This window comes from Pseudochaenichthys georgianus, chromosome 10 (genome assembly GCF_902827115.2).
Source record: "Pseudochaenichthys georgianus chromosome 10, fPseGeo1.2, whole genome shotgun sequence".
Classification (NCBI taxonomy): domain Eukaryota; kingdom Metazoa; phylum Chordata; class Actinopteri; order Perciformes; family Channichthyidae; genus Pseudochaenichthys; species Pseudochaenichthys georgianus.
The window spans coordinates 30,244,737-30,264,233 of record NC_047512.1 but is presented as its reverse complement, the minus strand read 5'-3'; the positions used below and the strand labels follow the sequence as shown (position 1 = coordinate 30,264,233).

The 19,497-nt window shown below is 44.6% G+C and overlaps 1 protein-coding gene across 1 annotated transcript in view; it reads right to left on the bottom strand.

The window, feature by feature from the left end:
• Nucleotides 1–3,018: 3,018 nt before the first annotated feature.
• Nucleotides 3,019–19,497, bottom strand: part of efnb1 (ephrin-B1) — a 74,597-nt gene continuing 58,118 nt past the window's right edge. The window contains exons 5-6 of the mRNA XM_034092406.2: nucleotides 17,258–17,274; nucleotides 3,019–7,590 (exon numbers count right to left, since the gene is read on the bottom strand). Of these exons, the coding sequence (XP_033948297.1) occupies nucleotides 7,210–7,590; nucleotides 17,258–17,274 (398 nt within the window). The 3' untranslated portion in view covers nucleotides 3,019–7,209. The remainder of the gene's footprint in view (nucleotides 7,591–17,257; nucleotides 17,275–19,497) is intronic.

The following is a 19,497-nucleotide window of genomic DNA, read 5'->3' as shown; positions in this document are numbered from 1 at the left end:
GTGCAAATGCGTTTTGGAGTCATGTTATATAAATGGCCAGCAGAGATAATCCCTGAGATTCGAGGCATGGCCTAATTGAGAGTAGGAGATGGAGGAGGAGAGGGGTGGCGACGCTGAGGGGGCGAATGAAGTGTGGGTTTTAAATTGGTTGAAGGAAATCTGGATGGGAATGGGATGTTTTGAAAGACGTGGGAGGGAGGGAGGCAAGGAGAGCGAGCTGTTTCTCTTTAAAGGGGAGGCGGGAAAGGAAGAAAGGGAATAATTCCCACTTTCTTCCCTGGTCTCCACACCTGTGACCCAGCAGCCAGCCGCAACAGCTATTTCTCCCACGCGTGTGTGCCTTTCTCATGTGTGTACGTCTCTTAGGTCCCTCCTTCCCCATATGATTGATGAGTCTCGGTTAGACCTGGATCTCTGCCAGCCCGGGTCTGATCAGGCATGTTCTGGTCATAACAATGCCATCAATATGTGGCTGGCGGCTGTATGTGTGTGTGTAATGAAACGTAAAAATGAAGCATAACCCAAGAGAGCCAAGACGTTATGGTAGAATTCCTGTTTCCTGCCCCTTTGCAGGATTAAAGAGGAACGTTGTTTAGATATAGTTTCCCGCAATTGATTGGAATTTGAATCACATTAATTAACCCTTTCATGAGCGATCCATATGTTACTGTTTGACAAATTAACTTGCCTTTCATGGATTTTCTTCTCTCAGTTTTCGCTTCTTTGCCCCGTCTCGGGTTTCTTATATTTAGTTCTAAGACGGACCAAAAATCTGCTTGATATTTAATGAGCAACGTTTGATGAAAGGCATTAGTGGGCCTGCATTATTTATAACTGGCGAGTGATGCATTAACTCATTAAATATGTACATTACATGAGAAGGAACATGTCCCATAGCATGTGATATTGATTATGGTGTGAGTTACTAGTCTCCTGCACGATCCATATGAACACAAAAAACATTAAGTGATGGCAAACCAAAATCTCTTAAGAGCTATATTGACGGATCCCCCCGCCCTCCTCACCCGATGCATTGTCACAGTCGAGATATTGCAGAACTTGGCTTCAACAGATCAAGGGTAGCGTCTGCACATGCGGCAGATTTTGTGTGGTAGCGTATGTGTGAAATAACGTGAGGGGGAAAGTAAGATGTGGTGCCAACTGACGCCGTTAAAGGGATCGTACCAGTGTTATTGAATTCTTTCCCTCATCTGGTTAGCTATCACTTTTCATCTCCTGCTGACAACTTTATTTTCCATCCAAGGCTTCTTTACGAGCTTCACTGGCCACGTGTCCTCATCAGGAATTGAAGCGAAAGAAAACATCAGTGCAATCTACAATGAATTACTTAGCTCAAGAATGCATTAATCTTTGCTTCCTCACGAATATATATATATGAATTTATATTATGTAATTTTTTCTCGCTGGCTTAAGAAGGAAGTTCAATTCCCACATAAAAAATGCACGTTTGCCCCGCTTGTAGGTCTCAATGCCTCAGATAGTCTCCAGTGATTTACTTCTTTTCCACATTACAAAAGCTAAAAAAAATGAACTTGACAAAAAAGCTTTCTTGCAAATTCTTTTTTCTTATTAGCATTCATGGCCATGGGTAGAAATTAGTGTAAGTTAAATTGTTCCCAAGCCACCTCAAACTGCTGGCAGCTGTTGCTTTCCCAGGCGACTTGTTTCTATAAAGACATGTGAGCAACCATGTTATACAATCAGAAAAAAAGGTGGGGAATTACACATGCTCACATCAATTAGAAGTCAAGAGTGTTTTAGCCGTAGTTTAAAATACACTGGTGACTAAATATGCAAATCAAGTAGAGTGTGAGTGCCTCAAAGCAAAAACAGTGACAGTTAAGCTACATTATGTAACAATTTTAGCCTAAAGTGACAGCTTCAAAATACACTGACTGTAATAGGGAGAATGGGGCCCCGTCAGTCCCACTTTGCAACTCCGGTCGTACAATCCCCCAGGAGGAGAGCGTAAGAATTTACAGCGCTAAGTTGATATTTTATGTAGAAAATGTTTCAGTTTTCTCCTCGGATGGGCTCTGGACTCGCTGTGATTTACCTAGTTTGCTGATGGATATATAGTTTAGCTCGTTGCTATTGTGACGCTAACTACTGCTAACAGTAGCTGCCATTAGCTAGCTAGGGGTTAGCTCAGATAGCCGTGCTGTTAAGACAGAGACTTTGCAGCACTGGAGCAGTGTTATAGTTGGCACAGTATCTTTGGAGTGCTGGGAGGATGCTTGCAGGCCTGGGGAAGGGTTTGTTGCATGCTGTGCCTCATTAGAAGCAAAGCAGGCCTGAAGGCAACAGAACCAGGTTAGTAATGTTAGCCAAATTGCTATGTCTCGAGCTTTCACAGTTGCTTGATTTTTGGCCATTTAGTGGAGTTGGTCATAAGTAATGGTATCGTAACAAATGTATGAGTACAGCTGTCCATATCTACCACAGTGGTGGTTTATTGCACTCTGAAACAAAGAGATTTGCTTTGTAAAAAGACAACCCTTGAATGATGTTGTAAGGAGCTAAGGATGATGCAGCAAAAATATATACACAACATAGCATGTTGACCTGTTGCATCAACTAGACAATTGAATATCAAGCTATATATAATTATATAGATGATGCATTTATTAAAACATGAAGAGTTAACAATGCTGCAGTTCATGCTGTAACAGTAATATTTCCTTATTTCTGTGATGTTGACTCTGTTGCAGAACAACAGTAGAGCCCTTTGGCAAATTAGAAACACAGGTCTACACACAAATAAGACTCTCTCTCACACAGACAGACATTCACAGTGAAACATGCAGTCACACACAGAAGCTTAGTGGGGGGAAGGTTTTAATAAACCCACAGTAACGTGGATCTATGGGGGCGTCTCGGGACGGAGCCAGGAAACCAGATGAACGTACCTGCCCCAAGGCGCAGAGAGAGAATCAGTGAGGATGGGGGTGTGAGTGAGGGAGGAGGGGGGGGGGGGACAGTCAAGCCACAGGCGCATTATGTCTCTCATTGCCCTTACTTTCTCTCTCCTGCCATCAGTCTGTTCACTCGCCCACTCCATCTCTGCTCACATCATCAGCCACACGAAAGCCATACCCACAAACACTGATGTGTTTGTCAAGAGAAAATGCCGATCACTTTAATAACATTTCATGCCATCTCTGCTTTCACCAAGGACTTGGAGATTGTTCCTCAGCCGGCTAAATGCAGACTGTAATTTCAGACTAACGCAATGGAAATGTTGACTGCAGCCAATCAGATTTAATCATGTATGAAGAAATGTAATTCTGGAGGACACCAGGGCAGAGCGGGTTGATACGGGTATTAGTTACTATGCATAAAGGCGTGTCAATATTCCCCGAATATGAATTTATGAAGCCTGCTTGTGATTTCAATCTGACTAATGTATCAGAACAAACCCATCTGTGCAGCACTGACCCCTGAGGTGAGGGTTTGGGGGGGGGTTGTGTGTGCAGTGAGGAAGTGCAGTGAGCGTGGGCGGCTGGTTTAAGCTCCCACCAGGAACCAGGGTGGTCAATGAGTTGGCAAATGAAATATTTTACCCACATTTGTTAAGCTTGAAGGAAACACAACGAAGTAAGAACATCTCTCCAGAACAAGTTCCATGGGAAAAATTTTATTTATCAATATGCGGTAGTTTCCAAACTGGTGGAACAGTATTTCGATTGTAGCTGGTGCCAATATGTTACGCTGAGAAGCGCCGAAAGAAGTGAATGGCAACAAAATAAAATAAAAAAAACTTGACAGTTATGATTCAAAGAAAGGGAAATAAATTCAACAGGTTCTGCTTACACATGCACATTGAAAAATAATACTGTGGCTTTGAACAATAGCAGAAATCAACCTACAGTGAGAGGCTCATACCATGAGAGGCTCATACCATGAGCGACCAACATCCTTGGGCTAAATTAGGAAAGGAGAGAGAGAGCAACTTTAAAACAAAGGACCGCCTGGGAGATAATGAGTGGAGTAAAGCAGATGATTTATGGTGAGCGCAGAACGGTCACACTCTCATACGTGGCCTCTTTTCTCCTTCCTCTCTCCCACTCGCTCGACGTCTCTCTCCGTCAAGCCCGATAGACTTATTAAAAATGAGAAAAGATTCATCTTTCTGGACCAAAATGTTTTGTTACATCTAATAATGGAGTGGAAGGTGTAGGGAACTCAAAGGCAGTGGAATAACACAGTCTTCATATGCAGAGTTAAGTGCTGTCTCCAACAGGGAAAGGGCCTTATCATCCATAGTTGAAATGACCTATCCATTTCAAAGCTACTCTGTGGCAAAGCTTCAGTCCTGAACAGTTTCTCTACAGCAACTAGAATTCTGTTGAATGGCGATGTTAAAACTCTGAACACCAGTTATTTTTTTATCTTTAACACGTGTGGTAACAAAGACTTTTTTGACAATACTGGACGCTGCAAAAAAACAGCTTGTGTCCATTGCAATATTCAGTTTAACTCTAAAAGAAAAGAAAAACATATTGCAAACAGAGACAAAAATGCAAGGATTCATACAAAACACACTTTAAAAAGACAACTATTTACAAACATCCTCCATTACAAAAATCTAATCTTAAATTCTTCTTATGAGCAGTGTTCAGGTGAAATTACAACTTAAATTGGGCTCTATCCATATATTTACATTTCTCTGTTATCTCATTTATCCTTTTTTTTTTTTCTCCCCAAAACAAATTGAATAACATTGAGTGGTCACTAGTATGAATAAAAATGAAATATGGTGGTAATTTGGTAATGAGTCCCTTGGCTGGTGTAGGTGAATGGATGCGCACCGATCCGAAACAAAAATATTTGAGTTAAATGTGTTTCACAGAGGGCCGCATGCTGAGTTAAAACACAGGACCACAAAAGCACGAGCAGCTGTTTAGGCTGTTAACTCCGAGGTTAACGACACGCAAAAGCCACTGGAGTCTTCCCGGAGTCTTCAAGCAGGGCTGCCTTTTAACTCAGCAGTGTATATCCGTGGATGGCAACGGTATGTGGCAGCGGGTGATTGGTGTCTCTGCTGGGGAATAAACATTCACCAGGCAGCCTGACCGTTTGACTGGAGATAAACCTGGACCCGTCAGTCTCGGCCTGTCTGTGCGTGTGTGTGATTGTACATGTGCGTCAAACGTCAGCTCGAGCGTGCGTGCTGAGGAATAGCTGTCCTTATCTGCTCCCCTCTCCTCTCACACATCATTAACCGGGACTGCGGCGCTCCGTACTCTGGCAGCCACAGTTAGGAGTTCCAGTCCCCAAAAAACAAATCTGCTGGGCTGCTACACCACAGATGCATTCATACACACACACACACACACACACACACACACACACGCGCGCAGAAAAACTGCAATTATAAGCAAAAATGAGCTCGTAGAAAGCATCGACATGTGCACATAGACAGGTTCCACCGCCACCTAAAGCAAGCTTCGCTTTGCACACATCCAGCCGCAGTAAATCCTGTCTCGGTGCCGCTGCCCTGGGCTGTGAGATAGCTGAGCTGCAGTGTCCTCGCCGGCTCTACACCTTGACTGAGGAACATTCTGCACAGCATTTTTATTCACAGCACAACTGGGGAGAGGATGGAAAAAATTAATGCTAAAATACCTCTACCCACCCGTCCACCATCACTACCCCCACCCCATATCCCCATCTGCACTGCCATCTTCCTCTCAGGTTATAGCCAAGTCACAGTGTGGGCACAGAGATTACTCACACGCTGGCGACACCACTGACTCTACAGATGGCAGCCAATTGGCCTTCCGCAATACTGTATCCCAATGTTCGACCGTAGCTCGCCATCCAACTCATAGGGCGTCCTACCTATGTAGGCCAGCCAATCAGTGGCGACCACACCATCTACGCCCAACCCTGCCCAGGCAGCAGCACGCACCAATCTAACCGTTTGATGTTACACCGGAGCATCAGAAGACAGAACAAACAAATATCAACCTGCCTGCTGTCTCGATACACATCTACCCTAAAGCTCAAAAACACCTTTGATGGGTGCCAACTGGAGCACTGACAGGGTGGCAGGGTTTTATAAGATCTCAGGATTGTCTGTCTGTCGGCATGTCTGTCTGTCTGTCTGTTTTTGAACTTTTACGATACAGTAACTTAGCGTTCTTCCTCTAAGCCAGTAATTCTGCCCAGATACAGGACTGGTCTGGACATGCCCGGACCCACACACACACATGGAGGACACACCTTTAAATACACACAAGTAGGTCATAAATACCAGAGTAATGATAAAGCTGATATCAGACCAGCGGAGAAGGGAGTTCTTCCAGGATACACACACACATACACACCTCGACGTCAACAGTCAAGGTGTATTCTAGGGAAAACATATATCGGATGACTCGATGGATGACGTGGGTGGTGGTTGTGATAAGATGGAGTTATAATGATGATCTATTCAACTCTATACATTGTGCACTTGTAGGAAAAGTCTAACAAAATACAACTGCTTTGTGAACTGAATCAGGGTTTTCATGGAAATCCTCCATCAAAAATAGTAAGTAAGGCAAACATCAGAGGTGCGAAGGGAGAGGAAACACGTTATTTCACACACTATGTCTGATACCTGAGCTATCTGGAGAGTTTCCTGGCCCAGCACGGAGCCCGGACTACTAACACACATGCACGCAGACACAAACACACGTTTAATTAACGCTTGCACATGAACTGCAGGCTGAGTGGCTTTTGGGGCCTTTGTCTGCCTGTTTCTGGCTAGTGTGCTGTCGTGGTGTGTTTAATTGGGTGTTGCACAGACTGTACTTCAGGGAACTGAGATAAGTTATATCCTGCCCGTTAAAGGGGACAGCGGACCAGGAAGCTGGAGTCTCATCTGTTGGTTCGCTCCAGCCCCGCCTCCCCCCCTTGTTGGAGCACAGTGGGGAGATATAGAAGGTAGTAAGGTGGTGAGGAGGAGGAGGATGATGAGGGGCAGGTGGGGATTGTCAGACACCCCAAACAAACGGAATAAACCTTTCTCAGCAGTCAGCTCGTGTCTCTCCAGATTTGTGCAGCAGGTGGTAGAAATAACACGGGCTTGAAGAAGCATCAAGTCCCCAAAAATGTAAGGAAAGTGTTCTTCCCGAGAACAAAAATCAAGCGCTCCTCTCACTCTCTCTCCCGGCTGTGTGGCTGGCTGTGCGGAGCTCGTCAGACTTTGTAGTAGATGTTGGCAGGGCTCTGCGGCGGCATCTCCTGGACGATGTAGACGGGGTGGCCATAGTCGCCGCTCACCTTCTCGTAGTGAGGGCAGTAGTTGTTCTCTGTCCGCAGCGGAATGATGATGTCACTTGGTTCCGTGCCAGCCGTGCCCCCGGGCATCTTGGGATTGGACAGCGTGCTGAGTGACAGCGCCGAGGGTCGGGGCTGCGAGTGGGCGTTTTTCCTGGAGCGCTTGCGCATCTTGATTAGCAAGATGATGAGGAGGAGGATGAGCAGGAGGAAGATGATGCAGCCGCCCCCGATGGTGGAGAACAAGGCCACTTTGGAGCTGAGGAAGCTGTCCGAGTTGCCCGAAGAACCGGACTGGTCCTGATTCATGGTGTCTAAAGAGAGAGACAAAAAGAGAGGGCTTAGGGCCTGCACATAAATTACTAGGGGGGTCAGGAAAGGTATCGTTATTTTATTTTTGCTGAAGGAAGGGCAGCCATACTTATTTTGGAGGACAACAGAAGGTTTTATTTTTATTTTATTTACCCCATATTTATGTCCCCCGCCAAAGAGTTTTTCTTCTGGTCATTTTAGCGGTTTGTCTGTTTGTCAGCAGTATCACGGAAAAACTAATGGCCCGATGTTCATGAAACACAGTGGAACAGTGTAGCACGGGCCAAGGAAGAACCCATTACATTTTGGAGCAGATCAAAAACACAGGGTGGATACACATTATGTTTCACTTATGGAGACAGCCTTGGCGGGGTCTGGGCTCTGAGTGCCCTTTTAGTTTTATTTCATATCTATGAGATTTATTATATAAAAAGAGAGCCCAAATAGGCACATCAAAAAAGATGGCTTCCATGTGGGCCATAAAGATGCAGTTTGACCAACACAGAAGACTGGGTGAAACTATGGCAGTGCACAAGCCCCCCGGCAGCGGTTCCATGCGCAAATATTTTGAGGCTAGAAAAACTGTTCATTTAGCAGCTTGTTTAAAAAATAAAAAGAGAGGCTTGGTTTTCATAATTGTGTTAAGTTTGCACTAAATATATTATTCTGAGATAATGCAGTTTCTCTGTAACAGAAGGGGTAGGGAATACGAGTCAGCACCCCACCCCAATCATTTTCATACAGTCCCTAAGAGACTTCCGAACAATCGCAGCAGTAATATAATTTTCAGTGAGCCAGCGTTGCCATGTTCGGATCTTACTGTGCTGTGCCTAAATCAACTGTGATCGTATCCCTGTTTGTTGTTTGCTCGACATGACATAACGGCCCCATTGATGTAATCTAATCGAATTAGCTTATTCAAAATAGACTCCTAATGAAATCTGCAAACAACACTCAACATGACAAAGATCTCCGCTCTGATAAGATCCAAAATGCACAAGCCGAGATTTGTATGGAAAATGCCAAGTGAGATATGATAAAAAGGGGGAAGCCATATCTTAACCTCTGATTTTATTTGATCCTTTTTGTCTAAGGGGTTCAGGATGGGGTGGGGAGGAGAAGGGGAGGGGCTTTGACTGGCTCCTCTAGTGACTGAAATCCGAGAAGAACCAAATCTGTTTTCCAGCTGCCCCCCCCCCCCCCCCCCCCCCCCCCCCCCCCCCCCACAGGCACACAAAAGCCTCATACCTCTGGAGACTACCATCCCCACTAATGACTGTCTCCTCACTGGGCTGACCACTCCACACTTAACCATTTATTGAGGAGGGCATAACTGGGCCTTATCACGACCAAATGACATCACAGAGCTACCGATTCCACGCGTATCTATGAAATCAGAGGCGCGAGGAATTTCGTACATTCTGTGCGCTGCACGGAGAGATCCGGAGCAAGGCTGTCAGACATTTCATTCCTGAAATATCAGCCCCTCAACCACACTGACACGTCCTTCATGCCACCCTCCACTTATTCACTTGACATAATCCCTGATCTAACAATGGTAGACAGGTAAAAACCTGGGTATGGCGAAAAAATGACATTAGGCAATCTTTTTATAGCGCAACTAATGTCAAATAAGCAATTATTAAATGAGGGGAGCTTATCACATTGGGACAGGCTGTACTTGGGGGAGGTTTTGTGGCGTGCAAAAGTTGTGGAGTAAGTCAAAAAGTTGAGAAGTGGTCCCTTCTGTGGAAGGAAGTTATGAAAGGTGCCGGTGGAAACAGGAAACAAGGAAGGCCCAGAGCCTCCGAGGGGGCGCCAGTAACTCTTTCAATTATCTCCGCTTTAATCTTCATTTGTCTGCAATTCTAATAAGGTTTAAGAAGATATATAACAAATTGCAATGTCTTTGAGTGTCCTTGGGCGCAGCACGTGCTTTGTGTACAGTGTGAATAAGAAAGTAACCTTTGGTGAGCTGTATTTTGTTTTCTTATCGTCTTATTGTGAGCTGCATTTTGGGATTATGATTTCCATCTGTATTACATTGGTTTAACATCTTTCTTGCAAGTTGACCTCCAAATATTAAAGGAAGGCCTGCGGCGGGAAAAAAGCCATGAGAGAGAATGCTTACTTTGGGAGACTCAAACATGATTTTTATTTTCTCTTTTCAGGCTAATTGTGATGAATTATTAGAATAAGCCTCGAGGCTGTGAATATTATTCTTTTTACACTTCAAACACCTTTATTTTGCTAAACTATGTGCACTCTTGAAACTCGTCTGTAAAGAGTCTGAAGCTGCAGTCTCTGGGTGTAATGCTGCCGCGTCACTCTGCTCACCAGAGTTTCCTGGCATCTCAGGGCCGACTCGCCCCTTGTCGGCTGGACTGGGACTGGACTCCGGGATGGCGTTGTTTTCTGGAACCTCCGGCACCGCAGGGTTCGCGTTCGGGACTGTGGGAAACAGAAAGCACACAGAAACTCAGCCAGAATCACAATGACTCTCTGCATCTGCAAGGATTGTTCTTTATTATCTTTCCATATATCTTTCATGCACAGAGAAGGCTGTCTTTGCGTGTGTTGAATTTGTCTCAGAAGTGAAGATGAAAGCAGAAAAAGGAAGGACAAGTCAGCGAACGTCTGCGAAACACGCCAGTATCCCTGTCCTGTCGTAAAAAATGAGCTCACATCTACATCAGCAGCTCCTTCAGCAAACACTCAGACAGGCATTTCCAATGCTGACACATTCATGAGAGCGTATAACACACACACGCCAGTGCACACACATAAGCCCACACATATACTTACAATACACTTAGGCATGGCAGAATGAGGGTAAAGCAGTTATATATTAACTTTTTATTGTTTTACATTATTCATCACGTTAAAAGGCCATGATATGTCTTATTTATTGCTCTGGATTTAACTCTGCCACAAAGAAGCACACTTTTGAAAAGGAGAGAATAGCAGGACGGGAAGAGTTAGGGACGAGGCGAGGAGGGGGTTGTATAAGCTCTGAGGGGAAAGCTAAGGAAACAGACAGTTTATCTGTCTGTCTGTTGTGATTTTAGCACACGCACTTTGAAGTCTTTGTGCAGTAAACACCGGTGGATCCGCAGCGTGTCTTTTACGAGGGCAGGGCCGGCAGACAGGGAGCGGTGATAAACTATTACTGAAGCCGGTCAGATGGATTCCACAGCACACTATCAGATGCTGCTGCTCCATCAGGCCTTATCTGCATCTGCCCCAAGGCCCGCTCTGAGGGGTGTGTGTGTGAAATAGAGAGGAGGGCGTGTGGGGAGGCAATTTACATTTGAGTCCCTAGTGGCAACGTTGTGTGGCCGTGCATCTGTGTGTGAGAGTGGAGAGGGCCTGTCAGTCTATCTTATATTTCCACCTCAGTTTCAGCTCGAGTCGGTAGGGAAATGATTCTGTGTGAGATGTCTGGAAGATTTCAAAAATAATATGGAAATAAGTCAAAGAGGGACATAAAGGAAGCGGAAATATCTTTCTTTGTTTCAAGAGGAACATAACCTCACTATTAACAATATCCCCTGCTCCTCTATCTTCTCCATGTCCAGACCACCGCATTGCTCCGTTCTGATTGCAGTAGTAGTGAACCTAGCCGAGAGCTGTTGTGCTCCGTCAATAATTAATGAGAAGAGACAGGAGTGAGAAGTGGGAACATTCACGTACGGCAGCGGATACACAGTGATCTGATTCACTCGCACATAGCCCCAACATGGTGTGTCAACCCAACACTGAGCATGTGCAGGGAGCGTTCTAATGTTCTGACCCATTTGTCTGTGTGTCCTGCTGACATTTCCCTTAGCTATGCAGACAGCAACTACCTCAGAACAGCCAGTCCGCCAGAAGGAGGGAGGACGAGGAGAGGAGGGGGAGAGTGAGGGAGACAATGATGGAGCTACGGTAGAGAGCGAGTCCGTTAGAGGAGAGATGAGGCGGTGAGTCAACATATTTCTAATGAGCACGGTGACATGATGTGCTGGAGCAGAAAGAGAGCGCCGAACAGAGATGGATGTATAAAATATGGGCTCCCCCTGTGTTTCCCATGCAATCAATTTCACTTCCTTTCCACTCTTTACATTTTTTATAAAGACAAAAGACGGAACAGGAGCCGTTTAAAGTACAATTAGATATTGACGTGTTAGGGCGCATAATTTCCCACAAAGCAATGATTCATCTTGATAAGCAGGGGAGTGTCGCTGCAAGAAAGCACAACGCAAAGAATGCAGGATGAGTCACTGAATTATAATCCATAGAGCCGAGTGCAAAGGTGCTCGAGTGGACACACAGTATGGGGACTCGCACTTGGCTGCAGGAAGTGTTGGCATTCAGCTGCAGAGGAAATGTGGCTTAAACACAATAGCATCTGAGGTCAGGGCCAAGAAGAGCCCCATTTTATTTTTTGTTAAGTGAAACAACATCAAGCGTGGCGGCAGAAGGTAGAGTCTCTAGGGCCGCAATACTGACGTAGAATGAACAAAAAGCATAAAGAGAAAGCAGCAGTTTCCACTTGTCAGAAGCTAGAAAACGTTTGATTAATTACCCAAACGTATACATTGAAATTTGGGTTATTCATTTTCCGCAAACCATTTGGTCAATAAATCTATTAATCCTTTAAGCAAAAAACGACTTTTCACAGGCTGCTTATGTTGTACAGTTGAATGGTTAGTTGGTTCATTAGTAATCCAATGCTTCCCTTTGGTCAGATGGTTCCCTGGTTGTCATCCAATGGTTCATAAATGAGATCCATTACTTAGGCGAAAGAAGCGATACCAAGCTGTGAAAAGTCTCTGTTACAAGTTAAAGTCCTGCGTTATAGTTTCAAACTATGCATATATATTACCAGCTAAATGTTTTCTGTTTCAATGTTGTTGAAGTTTGAAAGGTAGGGTCCCTTATGGTAGAGAAATGGTCCCTGCAATTGTTTATTAGAGTTTACTTTTATTTTAACGACTGATTCAATAATGTATAAGTAGCATTTTTAGCTATATAGTTGCTCAGGGTGGAGCACATTTTATTTTAGATATTTTCAATGTTTATGTTAAATACTGGTACGTTTTTTAATGTTTTTTTATGCAATATTTTTTTTAAGTAAGTAGTACTTACTTAAGTATCTTACGTAAGTAGCTGTCTGATAAATGTGAAAGGAACAAGTACCTTACAATTGTACTTAAGGTCCGAATTCAGTAACAATCATTTGGGCTTTAAGAAATGACATTGAGCAAACTGTAGTATTTTTAATTCATAGATTTGTTAATCAACTGATCAATTATTGAAAATAATCGTCAGCGGCAGCTCTAATTCTAACTTTTCAGGGAAAAACTCCCTTAGAAGTAGAACAAAGCTAAATCAAAGTTCCTGTCGTCGCTCTAATTTCCCACGTCCTTTCCTCTAATAGTTCCTGGGTTAGATGGGCATTTATCGAATCAAAGATTCCGTCACAGAAATAGATGTTTAAAGTAGTAACAGCTGGGCCAACATCGTCTTTTTCTATCAGGGTTTTTAGGACACATCGTTTGTGAGTGACAGCTTGTTCGGACCGTTTTGGGAAATGAGCGCTTGGCTCTGGCGAAGTCGAGGAACAGGATTCGAGATGAGGGGAAGTTTCCTAGAACTTTCATCGAATCAGACATTCCCTTTCAACTTTCATTATGCGAGTTCAGGGATTTACTTTCTCCCAGTTAATAGTTTAGTGCAAAAAGGCTGTGTTGCCTGGCTTCATGCAGGCGTGTTGTCATTTAGCGATGGTGTTGCAATCCGGCACTGTCGGATGCTCAAATTGACCTACATGGAAAGATAATGCAACGCTTGTCTGTTTTTCCGTATATTTCTCTGTATCTGCTAAATTTGTAGCGACTCAGACCTTGCTAGCATCAGCAGCTTGTTAGCTTCTCTTCTCACACCGACTGCCAGGACGCACTGCTGTCATCCAACTAGCCAACATTAAAATCTGCAGACACACACATTTCTCAGCAAGTTTATATCAGACTTGTTGAGAAGCATCTTTGTAGCTGCAGTTAGATCAGTATGGAGGGCAGATGTTCCTCTCAGATGACGGTTACTGTCTGATTCGGTCAAAACACCCCACTGAGGATGGGGGGAATGTTTAGAGAGTAACATCTGTGTACTGCGTCCTGTCAGATTCAGGATACAGACGTCCACATACTGAATAAAACTGTGTCTAAAAAGTGAAACGTGTGATGTGAACCAAATGTTGTGTCCAAGGATATCTAAACAAAGCCCTCTTGTTTACTTCAAGCATTTTACTCACTATGCTATGCACTTACATACCAATTTCAACACATTTTCACTCTGTGATTACTTTATGGGAATCCGGTAGAAAAACAGCTGAGAAATATCAGAGGCTCTTTTACAATCTAAAGTGGTGTGATTTCTTATTTCTTTGTTATTCCTTGGTGTTCTCACTATGTGGACAGCTGTGTGTGTGAATCAAAATATGTATTTAAAACTACTGCACTTGAACAATTGAGATGGGCAATATGGATACGATTATGTGTCAAAGTAAATGTAATTGTACAGCTTGATATCGATACATTGTGTATTTTTTAAATGTCCAACTGAGAAACTGGGAATAGACAGAGTAACCAGATGGCAGATTTATACTTGCTAAATACCCGACTTAGCAGGGTACTGCATCACACTGAAGCTAAAATCCTTTAAATCCAATGCTGCGGTCTATAAGGTGAATATCAAGCTATATATAATTATATAGATGATGCATTTATTAAAACATGAAGATTAACAATGCTGCAGTTCATGCTGTACAGTAATATTTCCTTATTTCTGATGTTGACTCTGTTGCAGAACAACAGTAGAGCCCTTTGGCAATTAGAAACACAGGTCTACACACAAATAAGACTCTCTCTCACACAGACAGACATTCACAGTGAAACATGCAGTCACACACAGAAGCTTAGTGGGGGGAAGGTTTTAATAAACCCACAGTAACGTGGATCTATGGGGGCGTCTCGGGACGGAGCCAGGAAACCAGATGAACGTACCTGCCCCAAGGCGCAGAGAGAGAATCAGTGAGGATGGGGGTGTGAGTGAGGGAGGAGGGGGGGGGGACAGTCAAGCCACAGGCGCATTATGTCTCTCATTGCCCTTACTTTCTCTCTCCTGCCATCAGTCTGTTCACTCGCCCACTCCATCTCTGCTCACATCATCAGCCACACGAAAGCCATACCCACAAACACTGATGTGTTGTCAAGAGAAAATGCCGATCACTTTAATAACATTTCATGCCATCTCTGCTTTCACCAAGGACTTGGAGATTGTTCCTCAGCCGGCTAAATGCAGACTGTAATTTCAGACTAACGCAATGGAAATGTTGACTGCAGCCAATCAGATTTAATCATGTATGAAGAAATGTAATTCTGGAGGACACCAGGGCAGAGCGGGTTGATACGGGTATTAGTTACTATGCATAAAGGCGTGTCAATATTCCCCGAATATGAATTTATGAAGCCTGCTTGTGATTTCAATCTGACTAATGTATCAGAACAAACCCATCTGTGCAGCACTGACCCCTGAGGTGAGGGTTTGGGGGGGGGTTGTGTGTGCAGTGAGGAAGTGCAGTGAGCGTGGGCGGCTGGTTTAAGCTCCCACCAGGAACCAGGGTGGTCAATGAGTTGGCAAATGAAATATTTTACCCACATTTGTTAAGCTTGAAGGAAACACAACGAAGTAAGAACATCTCTCCAGAACAAGTTCCATGGGAAAAATTTTATTTATCAATATGCGGTAGTTTCCAAACTGGTGGAACAGTATTTCGATTGTAGCTGGTGCCAATATGTTACGCTGAGAAGCGCCGAAAGAAGTGAATGGCAACAAAATAAAATAAAAAAAACTTGACAGTTATGATTCAAAGAAAGGGAAATAAATTCAACAGGTTCTGCTTACACATGCACATTGAAAAATATACTGTGGCTTTGAACAATAGCAGAAATCAACCTACAGTGAGAGGCTCATACCATGAGAGGCTCATACCATGAGCGACCAACATCCTTGGGCTAAATTAGGAAAGGAGAGAGAGAGCAACTTTAAAAACAAAGGACCGCCTGGGAGATAATGAGTGGAGTAAAGCAGATGATTTATGGTGAGGCGCAGAACGGTCCACCCTCTCATACGTGGCCTCTTTTCTCCTTCCTCTCTCCCACTCGCTCGACGTCTCTCTCCGTCAAGCCCGATAGACTTATTAAAAATGAGAAAGATTCATCTTTCTGGACCAAAATGTTTTGTTACATCTAATAATGGAGTGGAAGGTGTAGGGAACTCAAAGGCAAGTGGAATAACACAGTCTTCATATGCAGAGTTAAGTGCTGTCTCCAACAGGGAAGGGCCTTATCATCCATAGTTGAAATGACCTATCCATTTCAAAGCTACTCTGTGGCAAAGCTTCAGTCCTGAACAGTTTTCTCTACAGCAACTAGAATTCTGTTGAATGGCGATGTTAAAACTCTGAACACCAGTTATTTTTTTATCTTTAACACGTGTGGTAACAAAGACTTTTTTGACAATACTGGACGCTGCAAAAAAACAGCTTGTGTCCATTGCAATATTCAGTTTAACTCTAAAAGAAAAGAAAAACATATTGCAAACAGAGACAAAAAATGCAAGGATTCATACAAAACACACTTTAAAAAGACAACTATTTACAAACATCCTCCATTACAAAAATCTAATCTTAAATTCTTCTTATGAGCAGTGTTCAGGTGAAATTACAACTTAAATTGGGCTCTATCCATATATTTACATTTCTCTGTTATCTCATTTATCCTTTTTTTTTTTTCTCCCCAAAACAAATTGAATAACATTGAGTGGTCACTAGTATGAATAAAAATGAAATATGGTGGTAATTTGGTAATGAGTCCCTTGGCTGGTGTAGGTGAATGGATGCGCACCGATCCGAAACAAAAATATTTGAGTTAAATGTGTTTCACAGAGGGCCGCATGCTGAGTTAAAACACAGGACCACAAAAGCACGAGCAGCTGTTTAGGCTGTTAACTCCGAGGTTAACGACACGCAAAAGCCACTGGAGTCTTCCCGGAGTCTTCAAGCAGGGCTGCCTTTTAACTCAGCAGTGTATATCCGTGGATGGCAACGGTATGTGGGCAGCGGGTGATGGTGTCTCTGCTGGGGAATAAACATTCACCAGGCAGCCTGACCGTTTGACTGGAGATAAACCTGGACCCGTCAGTCTCGGCCTGTCTGTGCGTGTGTGTGATTGTACATGTGCGTCAAACGTCAGCTCGAGCGTGCGTGCTGAGGAATAGCTGTCCTTATCTGCTCCCCTCTCCTCTCACACATCATTAACCGGGACTGCGGCGCTCCGTACTCTGGCAGCCACAGTTAGGAGTTCCAGTCCCCAAAAAACAAATCTGCTGGGCTGCTACACCACAGATGCATTCATACACACACACACACACACACACACACACACGCGCGCAGAAAAACTGCAATTATAAGCAAAAATGAGCTCGTAGAAAGCATCGACATGTGCACATAGACAGGTTCCACCGCCACTAAAGCAAGCTTCGCTTTGCACACATCCAGCCGCAGTAAATCCTGTCTCGGTGCCGCTGGCCCTGGGCTGTGAGATAGCTGAGCTGCAGTGTCCTCGCCGGCTCTACACCTTGACTGAGGAACATTCTGCACAGCATTTTTATTCACAGCACAACTGGGAGAGGATGGAAAAAAATTAATGCTAAAATACCTCTACCACCCGTCCACCATCACTACCCCCACCCCATATCCCCATCTGCACTGCCATCTTCCTCTCAGGTTATAGCCAAGTCACAGTGTGGGCACAGAGATTACTCACACGCTGGCGACACCACTGACTCTACAGATGGCAGCCAATTGGCCTTCCGCAATACTGTATCCCAATGTTCGACCGTAGCTCGCCATCCAACTCATAGGGCGTCCTACCTATGTAGGCCAGCCAATCAGTGGCGACCACACCATCTACGCCCAACCCTGCCCAGGCAGCAGCACGCACCAATCTAACCGTTTGATGTTACACCGGAGCATCAGAAGACAGAACAAACAAATATCAACCTGCCTGCTGTCTCGATACACATCTACCCTAAAGCTCAAAAACACCTTTGATGGGTGCCAACTGGAGCACTGACAGGGTGGCAGGGTTTTATAAGATCTCAGGATTGTCTGTCTGTCGGCATGTCTGTCTGTCTGTCTGTTTTTGAACTTTTACGATACAGTAACTTAGCGTTCTTCCTCTAAGCCAGTAATTCTGCCCAGATACAGGACTGGTCTGGACATGCCCGGACCCACACACACACATGGAGGACACACCTTTAAATACACACAAGTAGGTCATAAATACCAGAGTAATGATAAAGCTGATATCAGACCAGCGGAGAAGGGAGTTCTTCCAGGATACCACACACATACACACCTCGACGTCAACAGTCAAGGTGTATTCTAGGGAAAACATATATCGGATGACTCGATGGATGACGTGGGTGGTGGTTGTGATAAGATGGAGTTATAATGATGATCTATTCAACTCTATACATTGTGCACTGTAGAAAAGTCTAACAAAATACAACTGCTTTGTGAACTGAATCAGGGTTTTCATGGAAATCCTCCATCAAAAATAGTAAGTAAGGCAACATCAGAGGTGCGAAGGGAGAGGAAACACGTTATTTCACACACTATGTCTGATACCTGAGCTATCTGGAGAGTTTCCTGGCCCAGCACGGAGCCCGGACTACTAACACACATGCACGCAGACACAAACACACGTTTAATTAACGATTGCACATGAACTGCAGGCTGAGTGGCTTTTGGGGCCTTGTCTGCCTGTTTTCTGGCTAGTGTGCTGTCGTGGTGTGTTTAATTGGGTGTTGCACAGACTGTACTTCAGGGAACTGAGATAAGTTAATCCTGCCCGTTAAAGGGGACAGCGGACCAGGAAGCTGGAGTCTCAATCTGTTGGTTCGCTCCAGCCCCGCCTCCCCCCCCTTGTTGGAGCACAGTGGGGAGATATAGAAGGTAGTAAGGTGGTGAGGAGGAGGAGGATGATGAGGGGCAGGTGGGGATTGTCAGACACCCCAAACAAACGGAATAAACCTTTCTCAGCAGTCAGCTCGTGTCTCTCCAGATTTGTGCAGCAGGTGGTAGAAATAACACGGGCTTGAAGAAGCATCAAGTCCCCAAAATGTAAGGAAAGTGTTCTTCCCGAGAACAAAAATCAAGCGCTCCTCTCACTCTCTCTCCCGGCTGTGTGGCTGGCTGTGCGGAGCTCGTCAGACTTTGTAGTAGATGTTGGCAGGGCTCTGCGGCGGCATCTCCTGGACGATGTAGACGGGGTGGCCATAGTCGCCGCTCACCTTCTCGTAGTGAGGGCAGTAGTTGTTCTCTGTCCGCAGCGGAATGATGATGTCACTTGGTTCCGTGCCAGCCGTGCCCCCGGGCATCTTGGGATTGGACAGCGTGCTGAGTGACAGCGCCGAGGGTCGGGGGCTGCGAGTGGGCGTTTTTCCTGGAGCGCTTGCGCATCTTGATTAGCAAGATGATGAGGAGGAGGATGAGCAGGAGGAAGATGATGCAGCCGCCCCCCGATGGTGGAGAACAAGGCCACTTTGGAGCTGAGGAAGCTGTCCGAGTTGCCCGAAGAACCGGACTGGTCCTGATTCATGGTGTCTAAAGAGAGAGACAAAAAGAGAGGGCTTAGGGCCTGCACATAAATTACTAGGGGGTCAGGAAAGGTATCGTTATTTTATTTTTGCTGAGGAAGGGCAGCCATACTTATTTTGGAGGACAACAGAAGGTTTTATTTTTATTTTATTTACCCCATATTTATGTCCCCCGCCAAAGAGTTTTTC